The 25,154-nt window shown below is 40.7% G+C and overlaps 1 protein-coding gene across 4 annotated transcripts in view; it reads left to right on the forward strand.

Moving 5' to 3' along the window:
* LOC137376222 (limbin-like) overlaps window positions 1–24,433 on the forward strand; it is a 211,705-nt gene extending 187,272 nt beyond the window's left edge. For 3 of the 4 annotated variants that reach the window (XM_068044349.1, XM_068044367.1, XM_068044359.1), the window contains 2 exons: window positions 5,478–5,764; window positions 22,941–24,433. In XM_068044349.1, coding sequence (XP_067900450.1) covers window positions 5,478–5,754 — 277 coding nt within the window. In that variant the 3' untranslated portion in view covers window positions 5,755–5,764; window positions 22,941–24,433. Of the gene's footprint in view, window positions 1–5,477; window positions 5,765–22,940 lie in introns of those variants that run through there. The other variant, XM_068044375.1, reaches the window with a different exon arrangement.
* Window positions 24,434–25,154: the final 721 nt, after the last annotated feature.

Raw genomic sequence — 25,154 nt, forward strand, 5'->3', positions numbered from 1 at the left:
CCATTGTCTCTCGAGACAAGGAGGCCAAAGAAGAAGTGAGATAATGAAATAAATATAACACAGGACAAAAGAATGTTGAAAAGACACAGGAAAGGTTTATAAAATGAATCTGCAAATTTGCTTATGGCAATAAAATAGGTGGTTTAGCAAACGGTATAGAGGACGGTAAAAGACTTCAGGAAGACAAACGGGTTAGTGGAATGGGTAGACAGGTGACAAATGCAATTCAATGTGAATAAGTTTACAGGTAATTCATTTTTGAAGGAAAGCCAAAGAATTGCTTGGAATTGCATAGCATTTATAGCACAAATACAGGCCATTTGGTGCAACCAGTCTATGCTGTTTATTCTCCATATACCTCCTCCAACTCTGATTACTTCATCTTCCCCTGTCAACATATACCTCTATTCCTTTCTCCCTCATGTACTTATTTAGCTTTCCTTTAAATGCACCTATGCTATTTGTGTCAAACATTCCACTTCCACTTTCTCACCACTCACCACAATGGGAGTAAATACATAATGGAAAGTCACTGAAGGGTACAGATGACCCAGGGATTCAGATACGTAATCCCCTGAAGTGCAAACACAGGTAGATTCATAAAAAGGCCATCAGACGTTTGGCTTTTATAAATGGGAGCATGTTTAAGGAAATAATGTTTTGTATAAATTCATTGTCGAGGCCACAGAATACTGTATGCAGTTTTGGGCACTCCTGAAAAAGACATTAAATCTATAAAGATTCATCAAGGTGATGCTTGGGATGGAAAACTATAGTTATGAGGAGAGACTTGAGACACTCGGACAATTTCTACTGGAGCAGAAAAGGCTAAGAGGAGATTTAATAGAGGCTTTTAAATTATGTAGTGTTTTGTTAGAGTGAAGAGGAACAGACTCTTTCCTGTAGTTGGGAGTCCGTGATGAAGGGCCTTTAATTTAAACCTGTCACTTAGAGAATGAGGAGAGGTTGAGATAAATTCCTTTATTCAGAGGGCCAGAGCAAGAAATGCTTTGCCACCAGGAGTGGTTGGGGCAGTGACCATCGCAAGGCTGTTGGAAGGGGATGAGGCAGTGCGATTAGTTTTTGAATTGCTCTAGCAAAGGGCTAACACAAACACGATGGACTGAATTGCCTCTTTCAGTGCTATAAACCTCTGTGGGTCTGTGAAATGCCCAACTAAAATAGGAAAAATAACATTTGAGCAAAAAAATGCAATTGTCAATTAAAACAGAAAAAGCAAGTGAACAATTGGTGTATCTGAAGATAAGAAAAGGAACAGATGGCCTCAACAGACTGTGTGCTGCAACAAAGGATTCCTAAACCAAACCTCACTCCTGTCAGACACAAACAGAACCATCCCACATCACAAACACTCACTGCTGCAAAGAAATTGATGGATATGGCTTAGGTCTGAAGTTAGTCAAGCCATTGTTCAGACCAGAGGGTTGCAGAGTACCCAGCGGAAAGATACTGTTCCTGAAGCATGTGTTGACCTTTATTGGAACAGTGCACAGAATAGGAATAGGATGAGCCAGTTAAAGTGATGGGCCACATAAGGTCAGGGTCACATGTGCAGATAGTTCAGTGAAATAGCTACCTAATCTGTGTTTGGTTTGTCCAGTGTAGAGGAGACTGTCCAATGAACAGAAAAAACAATTTACTAGGTTGGATGAAGTAGACAGAAATTACTCTCTCTCTCATGAAAGTGTTTTGTGTCTCAGACATTAGCATGGGAGGAGGAAAATGAAAAGGTGTTGTATCCTATAGTTACACAAGAAGATGGCAGGGGAAGGACAACAACTGGTAGGAAGAATGAGCAAGAGTATGGTCCATTTGGAGGTTGGGGTAGTATTGTGTGGGGTTGGGGGGGGAAGTGAGAGGAGTGTGCTTGCTGGTGAAATGGTGTTACAGGTGGGAAATGACCTGGCGAATGTGGAGACTGCTGAGATGGAAGGTGAGAAGAAGGTGAACTCTGACAGGGTGAGACTTGTGCTATTCTTTAGCCAGTTGTGGGTTCGAGTACCACTACATAGACTTGAGCACAAAAAAGCTGACACTTTATTTCTGTGCTGAGGGATTAGTACGTTGTTGGAGGTGCTGTCCTTCAGATGAGACATTAAACCAACCCCCATCTGCCCTTTCAGGTGGATGTAAAAGATCCTATGTCACTAATCGAGGAAGAGCTGGGGAGTTCTCCCTAGTGTCCTGACCAATATTTATACCTCAACCAACATCTAAAGTCAGATTATCTGATCATTACCACATTACTGCTTGTAAAATCTTTCTGCATTGCCTACAACAGTGACCACATTTTTCATTGGCTGTAAAATGTTTTGAGTTGTGTTGAGTTTGTAAAAGACAATATATAAATACAAGTTCTTTCTTTTCTCAGGTGTTGTGTGAGTCTGCCCTACTAAACTGACTCACTGATAATAAAAGAAAGAGAAGAAAGACTTGCATTTATATTGCGCTTTTCATGACCACAGGACATCCCAAAGTGCTTTGCAGGCAGTGAAGTACTTTTGAAGCGTTGTCAGTTTTGTAACATAGAAAACGTGGCAGTGAATTTGCACACAGCAAGCTCCGATGCACAACAGTGTGGTAATGACCAAATAATCTGTTTTTTGTGATATTGATTGAGGGATAAATATTGGCCAGGACACTGGGGATAACTCCCCTACTCTTCAAAATAGTACCAAGGGATCTGGGTCTCAGTATAATAGCTCATCCGAAAGATGGCCCCTTGGAATGTCAGCCTTGATTTTCTTTTGTGTGCTCCAGTGCTGGAATGGGAGTTGAACCCACAGCCTTCTGACTTATAGGCGAGGTACGCTCATTAAATTTTTTTTTTGAAGCTTCAAGCACTTAACGCAGAGCACTGTGAAGTACCACAAGAATGGGCATGTTATCAAGTGGCAACAGCTTTGATGCTTTGGGTACAGCCTCTCATGTTACTGACCCCTATATATTGTTGCTGTCACTGAGTGCTCTCTTTCCTCATCCTCCTGTACCTTGCTCAATTGACCATTCTTCATGGATGAGCCTAGATAGTGGGTATCAATGAGTTAGTTGACTACAGAGACATCACAGCTGAATCCAATGCTGCCATCACCCAGTGTCGACATGAGTACACATTCACAGGAGTCATTTGATCCCATTCAAACAGAAACCAAGTCAGATTTTCCTCTTCCTAACTCAGGATTGCTGACATCAGTGTTGCTGGCCCAGTTACTGACAGGTTTAGATTAGCTAACTCTGTACTGATCGGTTTTCAAACATGGAGAGGGAGCAACGATATGCAGACTTATATTGATTGCCTAGTGCAGGCAGCGCTGCAGGCCTCTGCCTGCACTGTCCATGCGCTGTTTCTAACGATGTCAAACCTGTCATCATTGCCATGCTCTTTCTTAAAGAGACAGGCCATCCCAAACACAAAGTATCCCAATAGGGGGCAAGAGTGAGTATTCGCTGAATTACAAAGCTAACATGAATTGAGCCAGTTTAACCTGCTTCAAACTTGTTGGGGTTCACATCCATAATAATGATCTCACCCTTGTCTTGGAAGCATCAGTTGGATTAGTTGCATGTTTGAAATCTCAAACGGGGCTACTTAAGAGTTAAATGCATAGTCACCAGTCTTCTAGTTCCCTGAAAACATGTTTTTTTAATTATTTATATCTAGCAACACCCAGCAACTAAAATATCATTGCTGGACAATTTATCACACCTTGCAAAATAATGTACTATTTCTGGCCAGTGGTGAATATTCAAAGAACATTGTATTCATTCGTCTTGAGATTATTTTGCATCCTGCTATCATCAATTGTTAATAAAGTGGATTGATTTTTGTTAGCTTCGCCTAACTATTTGGCAGAATCAGTCCAAGTATAAATTTCAAGTTGTCAGATGACTATTGCCATTTTAATAATTCAAGCTAAAAAGCCTGTTGGGTGTTGAAACTGACTGCATAGCTATTAATAAAGATATTATAATCAATGGGTGAAGGAAGAAAGGAAAAGAAAGAATTTGCATTTATATAATGCCTTTTGTGACCTTAAATTTCTCAACTGCTTTGCAGTCAATGAAGTACTTTTGAAGTGTAGTCATTATTGCAATGTAGGGAAAAGCGACAGCTCATTTGCACACAGGAAGCTCCCACAAATAACAATAAGGTAGTTGACCAGATAATTTATTTTAGTAATGTTGGTTGAGAGATACATATTGGCCAGGACAATGCACTTCTTCGAATAATGCTGTGGGATCTTTCACTTCCACCTGAGAGGACAGATGGAACTTTGGTTGAATGTCTCATTCAAAAGCGCTGATGTGTCAGCCTAAATTATGTGCTGAAGTTTCTAGAGTGCGGCTTGAAGCCGTGACCTCCTTACTCAGGTAAGCGTGCTATCGCTGAGTCAAGACTGTAATGAGATACGAAGAAACCTTACTTTAATACTCAGGCTTGTTTATCATGAGTTTCATATTCATTGGTTCAAGTACAGCACAAAAGTGCTAAACTTCTCTGGTGCAGGAATCCAACTTTTTGAGTTCTTTTCATTTGTTTTAAGTAAGGGGAGATGGAGGGATATGTTCCACATTCCAATACTGGCTAGTCATATCTTCCTGTTTGCTTTTTTACACTGGGCAACTCCCCCCACCAATTTGTCACATTTTCCATTTGGTTTTCTATGGTAAAGGCACTACTTTAATATATTATTGTTATAGCTTGAAAGTGTTGTTTTATATTGTAACTTCTCAACAACAAATAATATTCTAGTCAGGAGAGCAGTGAGTAGCCCATAAAAACTTCTCTTCTACACACTGTTGGCCTCCTACCAAGAAGGCAAGTACACAATCTGTATAACCCTTCACTTGTTGCTATCTTCCTTCTTATTTGTTATTCATGGAATGTGGATATTGCTGGCAAGGCCAGCATTTATTGCCCATTCCTAATTGCCCTTGGGAACGTGGTGGCAAGCCACCTTTTTGAACTGCTGCAGGCCATGTGGTATAGGTACACCCACAGTGCTGTTGGGTACTGGGTTCCAGGATTTTGATCCAACAATGATGGACATCTGTGGAATCCCTCGCACTCTATATTTCTTTACCCATTAACGTGGGTAGGTAGTCTCTCTGGGCCCACACTGTTGTCCTGAAAACAAGATTGACCCATGTTCTTTTCATCGCTTCTGGGTCAGTGCTGTCCAGTGATTTGCACAGCTGAGTATCAGGATGTCATAAGATGGAGTGAATACCTGGGCTTTGCTGCATATTCTGCACAATGATCTGAGGAAATGATTCAATTGTGCAAATTGCTGAATAAATTGAAGTGTAGGCCAACTTATTCAGCATTGCAACAGTTTTATAAGATGTGGTGTCTTAATAGGTGAGAGGTCAGAGCTCAGTAAAAGACAACATCGTTCAATTGTAATTCTTATGCAAGTTGTCTTAAAATTGATTTTCTTTCATTTTCTGTGTAGCATATTGAAGAAAAAACGGCTCCAATTCTTGAAACAAGTGTCCTTTTCTCACAAACATGGCCCTTCTGAATTCCCCCCTGTTGAAGATGACCATCCTGAACCAATTGATGAAGCACTGGGAGAAATGTTACACATGCCGGATACAGGGGAGAAGGTCTTTGTGTTCCGTATCAAAAAGGAGGTACCTTGCTCCTCAGACCTTCAACCAAAGACAAAGAAAAAGCGCAATTTCCTAAATTTTAAAAGATCAGCTGTAGCTAACTTGGATGGGCTTTAATTACTTCAAGGTCAGCATTATGTTGCCATCTATGATTATCATTTATGAACCTTTAACCTCTATATCATTGTACTACTTGAAGAAAGTAAGTAGTTTGACAGGTTTACAACTATATTTTCCTCCTTTTTTTAAACAGAAAAGAAAAGAAATGCCCATTTTGCTTATCATTTGTGAGCTGCTAATAAAATTGAGGAAACGTGACAAATATGGCCAATTGGCGGTGACAAAAAGAACCAATCACAATGTGCTTACCTTTTGATGCTTCTCAAGTAACTAGCTAGCCAATTAACTGGCATAACTGTCAAAAACTAGCTGCACTGTGGACAATATTTCTGTAGAATGCCTCAACAATTCACTAAATTGTCATTTAGTGACCAGGTTCTCGATGCATTGGTAACTTCTGTAATGGAGAAATGTGAGCAGCGTTTTGGCAGGGTCAGAAGTCCCTCAAAAATGCTAAGAGGCAGAGGCAGCAAGTGTGTGAGCTTGTCATTAAAGGTTACTTACAGTATCAAAGACATAGAGGATCTTGCAGGAAATAGAGAAGTTGAAGTTTAAGTAAGTGTTCAGAAATGAGGCATGAATACAGTTTCATAGCAATGCTGGATAAATATGTGCATGAAAAGTTGACAGTAGTGGTGATCTTCTCTCCCACCAATAGTACCTAGCAAAGAGTTGAGAGCAAATCTTTGTGATTTAGTTGGCACACCTCAATCCCAACATCCCTCCGTGATGAACCTGAGCCTCTTCAATACATTCTGCTGTGGTGCATTTGTTACTTGGAGTGGTATAGACTGCAAGTTCTGTACTTCCTTAATTTTTGCACTGTCTCCTCTTTCTGCTCTATACCCAATGATGGCTAGTACACTCATACTCTCATTTGGTGCACTATTCTCTTCCTTCACTCCTCTGATGATGGTTCCAAATTTTCCCCATTATTACACTTACTCAAACCAGATAAACTTCACACTTTTTGATCTAGGTGTGCTGGTGTGGTTTACTATTGTGACAGTGTTATTAACTTTTCTGCTCCTCGTTTACTGGATGGGAATTCAGGCGAGTGGTCTGCAACACTTTCTACCAATTGCACCACAGTTTTTCTTTTTTCTTCAGAACAGTTATTTGAATTTGATTTTTTTGAGGGGTCCAGGCTGAGAATTCGCAACACACGAATGAGGTGCTGTGTCAGCATTTTTATATTTTGTCCGGTTTATTTATAACTCAAATGTAAAATATGACTATATAAATTTCGTGTGAATTTTAAACTGTGTGATGTACCTGTTTTTCATGTGTAAAATACTTGAATAAGAATCTCGCCTTTGGTCTTTTGCCTTTAGCAGAAGAATATTTTCCCAGATTAATTTTTAACTTGCCATGTTAAGCAATTGTCACTCAGTAAGATCTTTTGCAGGATGGTTATTCACTAAGGTGTCAATACAGAAGAGAATTCTGTACCTTTGGTTGCTCCTCTGGGCTGCAAATTCCCTAACACATGTTTGGTCAGTTGGGAGCCTGTACATATTTTCTGGGCCTGTCCCCGAAAAGCCCTAATCGCAGCTACTCATGAGCAAGTTGTGGACATAAATGTGATCGTGATTCAATGCAACTTACCCTACTGCCTTTTGGAGCTGCCAATCAATATACCTTTGAAACTTGGCAGATGTTAGCGTTTTAATGTGCTACTTAGAAGCTTTGTGAACCCAGATGCGAGTGCCAACCAAATATGACTGGATTCACAGGTTACAGGTAATAACCCAAATTAGGAAAAACGATGTATTCTATACATAAGAACATAAGAAAGAGGAGCAGGAGTAGGCCATGCAGCCCTTCAAGCCTGCTCTGCCATTCAGTAAGATCATGGCTGATCTTCTGTCTCAACTCCACTTTCCTGCACTATCCCCGTATCTGTTAATTCCCTTAGTACACAAAAATCTGTAGATCTCTGTCTTGAGTATACTCAACAACCGAGCATCCACAGCTCTCTCGAGTAGAGAATTCCAAAGGTTCGCAATCTTTTGAATGAAGAAATCTCTCCTCATTTCACTCCTAAATGGCCAACCCCATATTCTGAGTCTGTGACCCCTAGTTCTGGGCTCCCCAGCCCGGAAAAAACCTCCCAGCATCTACCCAATCAAGGCCTTAAGGATTTTATATGTTAAAATTAGATCACCTCATTCTTCTAAATTATAAGGAATATAGGCCTAGTCTACTCAATCACTGCTCATAAGACAGTTCTCTTATACGAACATACGAATTAGGAGCAGGAATTGGCCACTTGGCCCCTCGGGCCTGCTCCGCCATTCAACAAGATCATGGCTGATCTGATTGTAATCTCGACTCCACATTCCTGCCTACCCCGATAACCTTTCACCCCCTTGCTTTATCAAGAATCTGTCTACCTCTGCGTTAAGAATATTCAAAAACTCTGCTTCCACTGCCTTTTGAGAAAGAGAGTTCCAAAGATCATGACCCTCAGAGAAATAAATTCTCCTCAACTCTGTCTTAAATGGGCAACCACTTATTTTTAAACAGTGACCCTTAGTTCTAGATTCTACCACAAGTGGAAACATCCTTTCCATATCCTTGTTGTCAAGACCCCTCAGGATCTTATATGCTTCAATCAAGTCGTCTCTTAGTCTTCTAAACTCCAGCAGATACAAGCCTAGCCTATCCAACCTTTCCTCATAAGACAACTCACCCATTTCAGGTATTAGTCTAGTAAACCTTCTCTGAACTTCCTTAAATAAGGAGACCAATATTGTACACAATACTCTAGATGTGGTCTCACCAACGCCCTCTATAACTGTAGCATAACCTCCCTACTTTTGTATTCAATTCCCCTCGCAAAAAGTGATATTAGCTTTCCTAATTACTTGCTGTACCTGTGTACTAACCTTTTGTGACTAGGACACCCAGATCCCTCTGCATCTCAGAGCTCGGCAGTTGCTCACCATTTAGATAATATGCTTTATATTCTTCCTGCCGAAATGGACAATTTCACATTTTCCCACATTATACTCCATTTGCCAGATCTTGGCCCGCTCACTTAACCTATGTACATCCCTTTGTAGTTTCCTTATGTAGCCTTCACAACTTATGTTCCTACCTATTTTTGTGTCATCAGCAAATTTAGCAACCATACCATCAGTCCCTTCATCCAAGTAATTTGTATTGTTACGACCGAGGCAGGAGGAGTGCACTGTTAATTCAGTCCTGCTTCTCCACAGGTCACAACATATTTTTTAAATTTTCTCACTTACTGACACAGTCAGTCGGATATATTATTTTCCCCAAAATAGAACATACTAACCAGGTTTTGTTACTGAACAACAAAATTGACAGTTTATTATAAAACAAGTCTTAATTAGTAATGAAGTAAGACAATATCTAATAGATACATTTTTTAAAAATCCAACATTAAATTTTAAAATGTCCCCTTTACCTTAGTCCCTTCACACTCTCACACACACATATACACCAGTTAACTGAAAGAATTTTAAAAAAGGATTTTTAGATCAGAGCTCTATTACAGACAAAAAAACCACCTGGCAGATCACTAGTCCACCCTGCAAAAATAACAGATAGGACACACCGCAACAAACTTGCAAATAGTCCAACCTCCGAGCACATGTGGGCAGGATCTTTAGAATTTTCCAGAATTAGTTGTCTTCAGACAGCGTTGAAAAGTAATTTAACAGGCCTTCTTGAAATACAGGAAACCAGACAAATTGGCACACTGAACTTTACAGTCTTTTAGGGATTACGAGAAAATGATCTGGGTTGTAGTGTTCTGTTCTTTCTTGGAATTCCCTCCTTCTGTCCTTTTCTGACGTTTCAGCACCACTTGACTTTTTTAAAAACATTCAGCAAGAATCTGGTCTGTTCCTCCAGAAAGTAAAACACACAGTGACTAACAACTAGAAAACTTGTCAGTTTTTCCACCTATCCCAGGTATTCTGTTGCTATTGGGCTTGTCCAATCAAAGGATCACTTGTCAATTTTCTGCCCCTGTTGCCAGGGTTTCTGCTCATCTTTAACCCGAGCCATGTGACAAACAGCAACACTGTTGCCATTCGGCTCCCTCATTGTCCTCTTGTTTAAAAACACATTTATTTAGCTTAACTATAAATTCCTTTTTTAAAAAAATATTTTTAACAAAACAGAATCACTTTCATAACAATATAAATTGTAAAAAGTTGAGGCCCCAGCATTGATCCCTGTGGCACACCATTCGTTACATCTTGCCAACCAGAAAATGACCCATTTATGCCTACTCTCTGTTTCCTGTTAGCTAGCCAATCTTCTACCAATCCAATATGTTACCCCCTACACCATGAGCTTTTATTTTCCACAATAACCTTATAAATGCCTTCTGGAAATCTAAATACAAGACATCCACCAGTTCCCTTTATCCACCGCACATGTTACTTCTTCAAAGAACTCCAATTAATTGGTTAGACATGATTTCCCTTTCACAAAACCATATTGGCTCTGCCTGATCACCTTGAATTTTTCTAAGTCCCCTGCTATAATGTCTTTAATAATAGCGTCTAACATTTTCCATATGACAGATATTAAGCTAACTGGCCTGTAATTTCCTGCTTTCTGTCTCCCTTTTTGAATAAAGGCGTTACATTCGCTATTTTCCAATCTAATGGAACCTTCCCCGAATCTATGGAATTTTGGAAAATTAAAACCAATGCATCAACTATCTCACTAGCTACTTCTTTTGGGACCCTAGGATGAAGTCTATCATGACCCAGGGACTTGTCAGCCCACAGCTCCAACAATTTGTTAAGTACCACTTCCCTGGTGATTTTAACTTTCTTGTGTTCCTTCCTCCCTTCCATTTCCTGATTTACAGCTATTTCTGGAATGTAACTTGTATCCTCTATAGTGAAGACCATTGCAAACTACCTCTCCAATTCATCTGCCATCATCTTATTTTATGTTATTAATTCTCCAGACTCACTATCTATCGGAGCAACTCTCATTTTGTTGACTTGTTTTTTAAATATCTGTAGAAACTCTTACTATCTGTTTTTATATTTCTAGAAAGCTTTCTCTCATACTCTAATTTTTCCCTCCTTAATTAATCTTTTAGTCATTCTTTTTTTTATATTCTGACAATCTTCTGATTTGCCACCCATCTTTGTGCATTTATATGCTTTTTCGTCAAGTTTGATACTACCTTTAACTTTTTTAGTTAACCACAGATGGTGGGTCCTTCCCCTTGGAATTTTTCTTTCTTGTTGGAATGTATCTATTCTGTGTATTCTGAAATATCTCCTTAAATGTCTGCCACTGCATCTCTATTGACCTATCCCTTCACCTAATTTGCCAGGTCACTTTAGCTGGCTCTGCTTTCATGCCCTCATAATTGCCCTTGTTTAAGTTTAAAATACTCGACTTAGACCAACTCTTCTCTCCCTCAAACTGAAAGTAAAATTCAATCATATTAAGATTGTTGCTGCCTCGGGCTACCTTAACTATGTGGCGGTGGCATAGTGGTACTATCACTGGACTAGTAACCCAGAGACCCAGGGTATTTCTCTGGGGACATGGGTTCGAATCCCACCACGGCAGAAGGTGCTAGTCTAGTCTAATGATGGCCATGAAACCATTGTCGGTTGTTGTAAAAACCCTTCTGGTTCACTAATGGCCTTTAGGGAAGGAAATCTGCTGTCCTTGCATGGTGTGGTTAACTTTAAAAAAAAAAATGAGGTCATTAATTAATCCTATTTCATTGTACAATACCAGCTCTAGTATAGTCTGCTCTCTGGTTGCCTCCAGAATGTGCTGTTCTCAGAAACTATCCCGCTAACATTCTATGAGCTCCTCATCTAGGCTACCTTTGCCTATCTAATTTTTCCAATCTATATGTAGATTAAAATCCCCTATGATTATTGCCGTACCTTTCTGACAAGCTCCCATTATTTCTTCCTTTATATCCCCTCCTACCATGTGGTTACTGTTAGGGTGTCTCAACACCAATCCCACAAGTGACGTCTTGCCTTATCATTTCTCATCTCTACAGAAACCACTTCTATATCCTGGTTTCCTGAACTTAGGTCATCCCTCTCTTTTGTGCTAATATCATCATTAATTAACAGAGCCATCCCCTCACCTTTTCCTAGCTTCCTGTCCTTCCTAAATGTCATGTACCCTCAATATTCAGGTCCCAATCTATATCATCCTGCAGCCATGTCTCTGTAATGGCTATCAGATCGTACTTATTTATTTCTATTTGCACTATCAGTTCATCTGTTTATCCCAGGAATCAGTCTAGTGAACCTTCGTTGCACTCCTTCCAAGGCAAGTTTGTGCTTCTTTAGGTAAAGAAACCAAAACTGCACACAGTACTCCAAGAGTAGTCTCACCAAGGCCCTATATAAATTGTAGTAAGACGCCTTTACTCTTGTACTCCAATCCCTTTGTAGCAAATGCTAACATACCATTTGCCTTCCTAATTGCTTGCTGTACCTGCATGTTAACTTTCTGTGATTTGTGTACAAGGACTCCCACATCCATCTGAATACCAACATTTCCCAGTTTCTCATCATTTAAAACATTTTTAAAATTTTTCTAACCAAAGTAGATAACCTCAGACTTCCCCACATTATCTTTCATTTGCCACGTTCTTGCTCACTCAGACAAGTTCCAGCAGATTGGGGCTCCATTCCTGGAATACAGGAGTGACACATACAATCAGGATATTTCCTTTCTGAAATAAAAACAAGAAATGCTGGAAATACTCAGCAGGTCTGGCAGCATCTGTGCAGAGAGAAGCAGAGTTAACATTTCAGGTCAGAGACCCTTCCTCAGAACTGACAAATATTAGAAATGTAGAAGGTTTTAAGCAAGTAAAGTGGGGGTGGGGCAAGAGATAACAAAGGTGGTGAAGGTGTTGATAGGACAGGGTCACAGAGAATAACTCACCAGAAGGTCATGGAACAAAGGCGAACAGTATGTTAATGGTGTGCTGAAAGACAAAGCGTTTGTACAGAGAGGGTGTGAAGGACTGTAAAGCACAGAGCACTCCAAGCACAAACATGAAAAAAATATTAAAAAACCAAAACAGTGGGTAAGCACAGTGGAAACAAATTAAACAAACTGAAAAACCTAAAATAAAATAACCAAATAAAAAAGGGAAAAGAAAAAACAAAAACTAAGCATAAAAAGGGGAACCCATCATGCTCTGAAATTATTGAACTCAATGTTCAGTCCGGCAGGCTGTAGTGTGCCTAATCGGTAAATGAGGGTTCCTCGAGCTTGCGTTGATGTTCGTTGGAACACTGCAGCAATCCCAGGACAGAGATGTGAGCATGAGAGCAGGGGGGTGTGTTGAAATGGCCAGCAACCAGAAGCTCAGGGTCATGCTTATGGACTAAGCAGAAGTGTTCCGCAAAGCGGTCACCCAATCTGCGTTTGGTCTCCCCAATGTAGAGGAGACCACATTGTGAGCAGCGAATACGGTATACTAAATTGAAAGAAGTACAGGTAAATCACTGCTTCACCTGAAAGGCGTGTTTGGGGCCTTGGATAGTGAAGAGAGAGGAGGTAAATGGGCAGGTATTACACCTCCTTTCTGATCAAGTCATGCTGAACAAGTTGAACGGTTCTTGCATTGGGAAGCAGTGTCTTCCCCTCCCTACTGCCTGCAAGAATGTTTTGATCCTATCAGTATTTCTCTTGATTGGCCTGATTATGGTTTGGGAAACATTGCTACATGGAGCTGAGAGCAATTTGTTAATTTCTCCCCATCAGCACAATGCTCCAGATCTTGAGTCAGCCTAACTTTTTCAGTGCTGTATTCAATTGGTAAGTCTCTAGCTGGGTATTCTTGGTGCATCATTTTTTTGTGATTCTGTTGATGTGTGGCACTGTTATGGTTATCATACTATTCTGCATTACAGCTGAATATTAACATATTCTTAATAAATTGACTTGTGCAAGGGTAAGCAGGTTTTAGTGTCATATTTTATCAATATTCACACATTCATGCATGGACAAATTTTGAATGCTGTCAGGTAATAGAAAAACACATTTTTAACACTTAAGTTGCTTGAGATTACAGTAATCCACTTGCCAAATAACTGACATTCTATTTAATGCATGCAATTATTAGTTGAGTACAAAGTAGAAAACTCTTCATTTGAAGTGGCATCAGGAAATAATAAAAGATGAGTTAGTAACTGATATTATTCCATGAGAATACACTCCTTCCTTCCAATTTTCCCAAATCTTGGCTTGATCTCAGCTGATCACAATGTTTATTTTCCTATATATGTAACTCTGTTTTTTAATTTAATTCCACAGTAAAAAATACCTGTTACCGTTTACAACGCTTAATGTTCAGGTCTCTTGTACATAACATGGTCTTAGACTAAGTATTGCAAACAGGATAAGACATGCATTTGTTAATCATCAGAACGTTCTTAGGCCATCTCATTGAAATCATGTGTGACTAGCAAGACTGTACCTAATTCTGATTCCCCTATATTTAAAATCTTTCTATCACAGTAGCACTCACTGAAGGTTAGGCAGTTAAACAGACTCAAAAAGGAAAGGGAATGGGGAGTGTTTGAGATTCAGTTTCTGCAACAAAACTTTAGTGCTGCATGTTCTTCATTTTATGGTTAGTCTGTACCTCAGGAATGCTCTAAAGGTGCCTTCAATCATTTTAGTAGTCTTCTATACTATTTAAAGAATTTGCCCATTCATAATTTTGGATGTTTGCTGCATTTTCTAATCTCAGGACAGGACTTTATTCCCCATTTGTGTTGAATAGCTGTTACAGGTCAAATAGGGACAATCAATCACTGGATCCTTGCTTATGCTTGTGCTTGTGCCACAAAATCGATTAAACATTCATGGTGCATTTTAGACCTGATCATTAAGACTAAGATTGAGAAAAACTTGGGAGTTGACTGAACCTGCATGTAGTTCTAGTTCTGAGGCTGTCCTTCTCCCATGGGTAACTATCGGAATTAAAGGAGAGACCATTCTCACAAACCAATGAGAATGTTTTTCTGAAAATGGACATGTTTCGATTAAATAAATATCATAGAACAATTTTACTGTAGAAATTAAATGAAAATCAAACATCAATCCTATGGGCAAGTCAGCCATTTAGGTATGCTTCTACATCAGTCATATGGAGATGTCAAGTTGAAAGCATTAACACCAAAAACAGTAAAGGAGGAGAATTCAGAAAATGGCCTAACAAAGAGGCTTCACCAATCTGCTTTTCTTAAATAAGATGTAAAGACAGATTCTAGTGTCTCGGGACAATAGCAAGTAATTGAAAGCGTGCTCAACATTTCCAGTAAGACAGCTGATATTGGGCTTAACCTCTAGACATCAACATTCTTGTGTTTCTGGCATTGGTACTTGACCCCTTTCACCCTCTTCTATTTCCCCAGATTATAAGTATGTTATGTTTTCCGAAGTGGTGAGCTAGGATGCTGAAATATTTGGATATTATTTCTTGGAGCCTTATCAGACAAAAAGACTATTGTGATTATATAGGAAAGAGATTGAGGTTGCAACCTTACTTTTCTTATGAGCTCAATGAATCACCTTTAGTGATTGTGCCACTGGCAAGAGGGTTTTGAAAACACTAAAATGAATTACTTAGTTCCCTTTAGGGAATTACCAGGAATAATTTTCCTGAACAGTACACTTGGGTCGTGCAAGATCATGCAGAGCACTGACCACAGTCTTTGTACTAAGAATAGTATTATGAAAGACAGCAAAAGCTGCTTCACACAAATGAGCTCAGTTAAACAGGGAAGTATAAGACTTTATGGAGTCTAAAAGTGAGATTCTGTAGACTTATTGCAAATGAGGAGATTCAGTTGTGATATTATCAAGTGTCAGCACTTACCTTTAAGCTCAGGATAATATTTCTGCTACAATCAAGCCTTGATTCAAGCAGCTCGTTGAAAGCTGCAAGATTCCACCAATTTCAGATAAAATGTGGTGCCAAGAATATTAATAGAAATAATAATTGTTACATGTGCCAAGAATATCAATGGCATGATAATTGCAATGTGTAGTGCCAAAAATAGCAATGGAATTATAATTTTATACAGCATGCATGGCTTAGAATTCTACTGGAACTGACATTTTCATAGGATATTAAATCTAGTTGTGATGCTGGAAAAAAACATACAAATGATGCATGTACAATGAGGATTCAATCAGAGGAACCTAGATCACTCCAATGAGTGCAATAGATTGTGGGCTTTCAAAGCCAACAATTTGATCAGATCCTGTTTTTAAAAAAAAAGTTTTCATCCACCAAGGAACCTCCGTGAGGAACAAGGAGTAGGCAGAGGGGAAAAACCACTTCCATCCCAACACAAAGGGGTTATGCCTTATTTGATAGGAATCTCAGTGAGTGAGCGGGCCTGTCAATATATCGCTTTCCTAAAATGGAACACAGAATTATCTGTACCGCCGACGCCTTTGGGACCACTGACCTGTTCTCAATAAGTAGATTAGTTCACAGGATCTTAACAGGTTAATGAGGTTCCAGGTTCTTCCTGGAATAAGGAAATAAATATTATGATAGGATTTTAATTCTTATGAAAACTATTTATGTGGAGATGTAATGTGTAGTATGGAGTTTTAGATCTGTAATAATCTCATTGTATGGTTACCTTATCTGGGAGGTACCAACTGCAGCCTAGATGCTTGTTCAGACAGCAACAGTAAAGCCTGGTGCGGGTATAAAATTAAAACCCGACCTGGGCCATACCCGAATCTCCTTCATCTGTTCCACAGTGTGTGTTTTATATTCCTACAGCTGGAGTTGTGGGGAATCATGGGTAAGCCTGATCCCGTGACTTCCTGGAAGCAGTATCCAGCCCGACCCGACCTGAACCTGAATGCTGGACTCTGAATTTCGACCCGCACCCGACACGTAGTCGGGTCTATTTGGGTTCGGGTCGGGTAGCCAGGCTTTAAGCAACAGAAGGTTTCTGTATGACCATTATGTAGCTCCAAGTGGGTCACTTGTAGGTGCCTGGGAGTAGCTTACAAGTCTACCATCCTCATTTGGAAAACTATATGTGGCAGTCTAAAGTGTGTTGGGGAAAAATAGACTTTACATTGATTTGATGGAAATTGAAATGTGCTATTCTGAAAAATGTATTATGGCTATAGATTTTATATTTGCCATCACTTTGAAGATGAAGAATTGCACTGATCTTCAATTCAGAAAAATATCTGCTTTCAACACTGAGTTCTGATGAAAGGTTACTGACCTGAAACTTTAACTCTGCTTCTCTCTCCACAGATGCTGCCCGACCTGTTGAGTATTTCCAGCACTTTCTGTTTTTATTTCAGAGTTGTATAGCTTCCCGGGGGAGAAATTCAACCTCATTTGGGCATAAAATGATGGATAAATATACGAAGATCAGGCTGGAATTCCCTGCATCGGATCTGCACCTGAAGTTCAGTGGCCACCATGTTGGAGCAGTCGGCTTTTAGTCAACTATGTTTCTCACCTGAAGTAGACGTTGTGCTGGTTGTTTATGCAAATCAGGGTCCTAAGCTGGTTCTGGGACCACGATTACAAAATTGGAATAGAAATGGGTGCCATCTGCACCTCTCAACCTCCGTCCATTTGTGCCAGGTCTTAAAGTGGCATTAACAGCAGTCCTTAAAGAGGTGGTTAGAAAACGTCCCAAAAAGTATAAAGACTTTTTGGTGGAGTCGGAAGGAACAGTAGTGCTCCTCCTGCCTCTACTAAAGAACTGTGGGCTGCTGTTGGACTGGGCAGATCTCCCTTGGGATTACCTCTCCCAGTCCAGAGACATGCCCGAGGGCTGCTGTTCTGCAAGTTGCTCCCCGATGTTCAAATGGTGCCCACAGTTCACCAGTTCTGTGGTGATGAGGCCTAGTGCTGAATTTGGCGCAGATGCAGAGCGATCAATCCGGTGACTTGAGATCCATTGCAGGCACAAGTCCAATATCTATCTCCATGTTTCTCTAGCTACCAAGTGAACCCCAATTCCTAATGCAATTTCCTGTGTGAAATGACAATATTAAACAATGAAATCCTTTATGCCAATTTTATTCCAACTGGTGAATATAATTACTGTACAATGTCATCTTTGTTTAGTTTGGCAGACTAAAAATAAAATCTGAAAAGCAGTGGAGAGTTTATCCTGGAATGTTAAGCCGGGAAGAGCTGCAGAATATCGGTCGAAACCAGCTGAACCAAACATATATCTGCCAAACTAATAACAGGTGTTGGAATTTAGCTGCCAAGCTGTTCCAGTACAGCTACAACACTGGCATTTACCCGGCAATGTGAAAAATTGCCCAGGTATGTCCTGTCTGCAAAAAAGCAGGACAAATCCAACCCGGCCAATTACTGCCCCATCAGTCTACTCTCGATAATCAGTAAAGTGATGGAAGGTGTCATTGACAGTGCTATCTAGCGGCACTTGCTTAGCAATAACCTGCTCAGTGACGCTCAGTTTGGGTTCCACCAGGGCCACTCAGCTCCTGACCTCATTACAGCCTTGGTTCAAACATGGACAAAAGAGCTGAACTCAAGAGGTGAGAGTGATTTTCTTGACATCAAGGCGGCATTTGACCCAGTATGCCATCAAGGAGCCCGAGCAAAACTGGAGTCAATGGGAATCAAGTGGAAAACGCTCCACTGGTTGGAATCGTACCTAGCACAAAGGAAGATGGTTGTGGTTGTTGGAGGTCAATCATCTCAGCTCCAAGACATTACTGCAGGAGTTCCTCAGAGTAATGTCCTAGGCCCAATCATCTTCAGCTACTTCATCAATGATCTTCCTTAAATCATAAGGTCAGAAGTGTGGATGTTCGCTGATGATTGCACAATGCTCAGCACCCTTCGTGACTCCTCAGATACTGAAGCAGTCCGTGTAGAAATGGAGCAAAACCTGGACAATATCCAGGTTTGAGCTGATAAGTGGCAAGTAACAGTTGTGCCACACAAGTGCCAGTCAATGACCATCGCCAACAAGAGAGAATCTAACCATCTCCCCATGACATTCAATGGCATTACCATCGCTGAAATCCCCACTGTCAGCATCCTAGGAGTTACCATTGACCAGAAACTGAACTGGAGTAGCCATATAAATAAAAGCAAAATACTGCGGATGCTGGAAATCTGAAATAAAAACAAGAAATGCTGGAACCACTCAGCAGGTTTGGCAGCATCTGTGGAAAGAGAAGCAGAGTTAACGTTTCGGGTCAGTGACCCTTCATCGGAACTGACAAATATTAGAAAAGTCACAGGTTATAAGCAAGTGAGGTGGGGGTGGGGCAAGAGGTAACAAAGGAAGTCTAGATTGGACCAGGCCGCATAGCTGAAAAAAAGATCACGGAGCAAAGGCAAACAATATGTTAATGGTGTGTTGAAAGACAAAGCATTAGTACAAATTAGGTGTTAATACACTGAATATTGAACAGCAGCAAGTGCAAACCTGAAAAAAACAGTGAGTAAGCAAACTGAACAAACTAAGATGAAATGAAATAAATGCAAAAAAAAGATTGTAAAATATGTAAAAAAGAATGTAAAAAGAAAGAAAAAAAAACTAAAAATGTAAGTAAAATGGGGGGCTGTCATGCTCTGAAATTATTGAACTCAATGTTCAGTCCGGCAGGCTGTAGTGTGCCTAATCGGTAAATGAGATGCTGTTCCTCGAGCTTGCGTTGATGTTCACTGGAACACTGCAGCAATCCCAGGACAGAGATGTGAGCATGAGAGCAGGGGGGAGTTTTGAAATGGCAAGCAACCGGAAGCTCAGGGTCCTGCTTGCGAACTGAGTGGAGAAGTTCTGCAAAGCGGTCACCCAGTCTGCGCTTGGTCTCCCCAATGTAGAGGAGACCACATAAGCCATATAAATTAGCCATATAAATACCATGTCTACAAGAGTAGGTAAGAGGTTAGGAAACCTGTGGCGAGTAACTAGACTCTGGATTCCCTAAAGCCTGTCCACCATCTACAAAGCACAAGTCAGGAGTGTGATGGAATACTCTCCACTTGCCTGGATGAGTACAGCTCCAACAACACTCAAAAAGCTCAACACCATCCAGGACACAGCAACCAGCTTGATTGGCACCCTGTCTACAAACATTCACTCCCTCCACCGCCGACGCACAGTGGCAGCAGTGTGTACCACCTACAAGCTGCACTTAGCAACACACCAAGACTTCTTAGACAGCACCTTCCAGAGCTGCAACCTCTACCACCTAGAAGGACAAGGGCAGAAGATGCATGGGAACACCACCACCTGCAATTTCTCCTCCAAGCCGCACACTATCCTGACTTGGAACTATATCGCCGTTCCTTCACCGTCGCTGGGACAAAATCTTGGAACTCCCTAACAGCACTGTGGGTGTACCTACCTCTCATGGACTGCAGCAATTCAAGAAGGCAGCTCACCACCACCTTCCCAAGGGGAATTAGGGATGGGTAATAAATGCTGGCCTAGTCAGTGACGCCCACATCCCATGAACAAATAAAAAAAAATCAGAAGCAATTTAAGGTTTGCTCTCACTTTTGTATAAATTGTTCTCAAGCAGAAGAAAGGTGGTCAAAAAGATTACATAGGTGTGGGCAGGCATGTTTACACAAAGTTTTTGTTTGTAAATTAGATTTTGAATTATTTACTGTGGTATTGAAGCAAATATTTTTCCCAAGCCATTGAAATATTCAATATTGGTACGCTCAAAGATTTATCAGCCTTTGGTCAGCTGATTATAATAGATGCATTTATTCATTCTTGTTCTGGTCTATATCATGTAGGGCTATGTAGTGTCAGATATTTTCCAGCATATATTATTACAGCTGATTCACAAAGGCTGAGTAATTTATCAATGTGAAGCATCGTAGACAATTTCATTTATTTGACTGAGTCAAGTTGCTGGTGACTTAGCTGCAATTACAGGGTTAAAAAGAGGTAGAGAACAAAAGCCCTTGTACGGGAATTGTTTTCATATTGTCATTGATTTTGAAACAAGTTACCTGACAGACAGATTTTCACTATTAAGCTTAATTATTGTATCAGTAGTAAATCTATACAATGTGAGCATATTCTTAGATTGTCCACATGTTGGTCTACATCCTTTATCGTTTAAGCATTTCCAGTTGCAGTCAAACAGTTACAGAGTTGGTGATAACCCATGTTTGGTTTCATAATGTAAATTGAATAAAAGAAAGACTTGCATTTATATAGTGCTTTTTATGACCACAGGATGCCCACCTCATTTTACAGCCAATTAAGCACACAGCAAGCTCCCACAAACAGCAATACGATAATGACCAACTCATCTGTTTTTGTGATGTTGATTGAGTGTTAAATATTGGCTAGGACATATAGTTATAATTCCCCTGCTCTTCTTTGAAAATAGTACCATGGGATCTTTTATGTCCACGTTAGAGAGCAGACAGGGCATCAGTTTAACATCTCAGCTGAAAGGTGGCACCTCCACAGTACGGACTGCTTCAGTACTGTGCTGCAATGCCAGCTTTGATTTTTGTGCTCAAGCATTGGATTTGGACTTGAACCCACAATTTTCTGATTCGGAGGTGAGAGTGCTATCAACTGAGCCACAGCTAACAATTACAGTCCTTGACTCTATATGAGCATTATTTGAGCACTGAGATATGGAAAGACAATTTTGAGCTATTAATTTTGCAATAGGCAGGTCAAAATATATCACTTTTATTGATCCAGGAAATACTAATTTATAAACTCATCAATCATGTCAGATAAATGTTCTCCATTGATTTATATCGATCACCAGCAAAACAATCTGAATTCAATACAGGAACAAGCAGCAAAGGAATTGATTATCTTCTGTAGCAATGATTGGAAGAGTAATTGTGCCACCAATGCTGTGATTGGAACCCAATTGTTACATGCTTATATTGATCTGACTGCAGCTAGGCTTTGATCTTACAGCAGTTTTGTGCAATTTTCTGGTATAATTTTTGTTGAATTTTATTTCTCTTTTTTTGCGCTAGTTCTATTCGCAGTGTGAAATTCAACACTTCAGTTCTTTACCCAGTGAGTAGTTGAGACAAACTACTGAAGGTGCTAAGCTCAAACCTTAGAATGTACTGAACAAGTAGATGTCAGCTAGAGTAGCATTAAAAGTGCTACATTTGGCCTTGGTGCAACCTGGGTTCCTAATATCTGTTCCCTATTCAGTAATAAATGCTAGAAGTTCACATGTGACTCTGGGTGGGTGCAGTGTCCAGTGCGGCTGTGATACCTCCCCCCTCATGGTGCCGTTCAGTGTCAAGGATCACATATTATAGCCATGTACCAGAGGGCACCCAGCTAACTAACCCAGTACAGAGTCATGGTCTTGAAAAGAGGAGGATCTGTCTGATAAACATTCAAGTTAATGTGATAATTATAATGGCTGCTTTTATTTCGGACCCTCTGGTACATTGGCCCTGAAAGTAATGTGAAGGTGGGCTCCAAGCACGAGAGTGGAATCACATGGGTGAAACCCAGAAGTCAGTAGGTTGGATTCTGCAATTTCAGCTTGATTGAGACAATAGATTTTGACGCCTGGGTTTCACGTTTCCAAGCTGTGCAGCAGATGTGATACACATCTACACAACCCGATCTCAGTTCCACTATTTAAAGGGACATAGTAGGAATGGAATTTTGAGGAACCAGTTGGTGTTTATGATGGATACACAGCGAGCAGGGCAGCACCTCAATTAATGATGCTTTGCTGGAATTACTGCTGGTGTAGTCAGGAGCAGGAGGGACAGACTTTTCCCCATCAATAGGAAGAAGAAACTTGCAGCTCTCAGCAAGAAGGCATGGTTGGAAGGTGGCTGACGAGGTGAGCAGCAGGATTCTCCGGTCTTGAATGCAGTGCAGGAATTGTTTTAATGACCCAACTAACTACATTTGTTCCGAAGAAGGGTCACTGACCCGAAACGTTAACTCTGCTTCTCTTTCCACAGATGCTGCCAGACCTGCTGAGTGATTCCAGCATTTCTTGTTTTTGTTGTGTTGAACTACATTTGCTGGTTCATCTACATCAACCACCCACTGACACACAAATGCTGACTTTATTTCACCAATGACGGAACTATGGGAAGATGATTGTCAAGGTCGTTACTTTGCCATGACTAATTCATATCCTTTTATTTTGTCTTCCAGGGCCTTCGTGAGTTCTGGAAATGTTGCTGAACATGCATGAGGACAGTTTCTCAGAAGACCTTATTCCTTCTGAGCGTGCACCATCGCAGGACCTGCAGCCATGCATCAGCACAAATGTTCTCATTTCAGTGGGCCCGGTTAGATATCTAATTGGCTTTACACTTGGTGATTCACATTTCACAAGTAAGCATGAGTAGACACTAGTGGTAGAGACAGCTGTGGAGAGTCCATGTCAGGGGTGCTGAACATTCTCCAAGCTCTGCTCATCTGGAGACAGATGCTGAACCCTGGCGGCCATCGTTGAGAAGGCGAATGCTAGAGTTGCATTAGCAACTTCTTGAGGTACCGGCAGATGTGCCACACACACTCTCCTTAATAGCAGCGAGGATAAAGGAGTCCAATATGATCACTAGTGGATTGGTGGTGCAAGGAATAGCGAGAATATTTGCCATGGGGAGAGAGTTTGCTCAATGGAGCTTCGAGCTTGACTCTCAAATAAGTCTATGCAGACCATGACCACATTGTGCAGACTTTGGATGTCAACTTGTCTGCAACTGAGTGATGGGAGTGATGTGGTGCTGGCCCAGGAAAGAGATGATGGCAAAAGGGGACATGGAAGTGTGAACTCCACAGAAAACATGCCCATTTCTCACCCACTGCCCCCACCTTGGCTAGTACCTGACATGCTACCTTTTTCCCCCATGGCTGAATCTGCCCCTGCACATGTGCACATGGAGCAGTCTTTGGCAGTGCCCTCAGGGGTTTCAAAGCCCAGAAAGAGTAAGACCAAAGCATCTCATAGATCAGGGCAGGAATCTGAACAGCCTGTCTCTGTCACTATTGAGGCCACACAGGATGTACCATGCAGGAGCGGTAGAAAGTGTTAGTTCAAGAAGTTGTAATTTACCAAATGTATGCACGTGGATATTTGACAAAATGTTCTGTTGTTAACTTCCCTTTTTTTTTATAACGCTACATAAAATGTACTGAGAAGCATAATTTCCACGTCTTGTCCATTGTTGTATCCCATGTAGCAAATTGCCCTTTCACTTGTTTCATGATGAATGACAATACATAATGGGACCCATTGGGTGATTGTGGAATGGGTAGGTTTGTGGTTGGAAGCCCTTCTGCTATTTTCACCCCACTTCCTTGAGCAACCTCGGATGCAAGACATCCGGACCAGGTGACTTAACTACCGTAAACATAGCCAGCCTTTTATGTTGACTGCCATTCTATTCTCATATTCTCTCAATGCCAGTCTTATTTTCCTCTTCACCTCCCCTCTCAATTTATTGTATATGGCCTGGTCCTTATTTGACGCATTCACCTGGCATGCATCATACACCCTATTTTTCTGTTTCATCGTAATCTCTATCTCCTTCACTATCCAAGGAGCCCTGTTTTAGGTTTCCTTACCTTTCTCCCTTATTGGAATGTTCCTAGCTTGTACCTGAAGAACTTTTTCTTCTAAGATAACCAATTGTCGGTTACGGTTTTTCCCGTTCGTCTTTGGTTCCATTTTAATAAAAGCAAAATACTGCAGATGCTGGAAATCTGAAATAAAAACAAAGAGTGCTGGAAATGTTCAGCTCTGGCAGCATCTGTGGAGAGAGAAACAGAGTTAACGTTTCAGGTCTTTCAGAACCCTTTCTGATGAAAGGTCACACAGCTGAAACATTAACTCTGTTTCTCTCTCCACAGATGCTGCTGGACCTGCTGAGTATTTCCAGCACTTTCTGTTTTTATTTTTGGTTCCATTTTATCCTGGCTAGATCTCTTATCGTACTGAAATTAGCCCTTTTCCAATCTAGCCGTTCTACCTTACATCATTCCTTGCTTTTCTGCATTATGAGTCTAAACCTTATGATACGATGCCCACTCTTCCCCAGTTGCTCCCCCACAGACACTTGGTCCACCTCATTTTCAGCACTGATCCAGAAATGCCTCCTTTCCAGTTGGGCCTATTCTTCCTCTTCCCTTTTATGTGCAGCAGGCTGAAAAACATTTAATATGGCTCAGGTGATGCCCTGGAAGGAACCAGAGGCAACTAAATCGAGGGTAGTGGTGACTTTCATTCGTAATGTGTGACTGCCAGATTCAGCAAGCAGTCGATCTTCTAGTTGGCTGCAGATGTCTGTTACCACCTGATGTGATAATCTCAGCCTGAGAGGCTAAGGAAGTTGAGCCTTTATCTGTACGCTCCAATACGTG

Source organism: Heterodontus francisci, chromosome 1 (assembly GCF_036365525.1).
Source record: "Heterodontus francisci isolate sHetFra1 chromosome 1, sHetFra1.hap1, whole genome shotgun sequence".
NCBI classification, from domain to species: Eukaryota; Metazoa; Chordata; class Chondrichthyes; order Heterodontiformes; family Heterodontidae; genus Heterodontus; species Heterodontus francisci.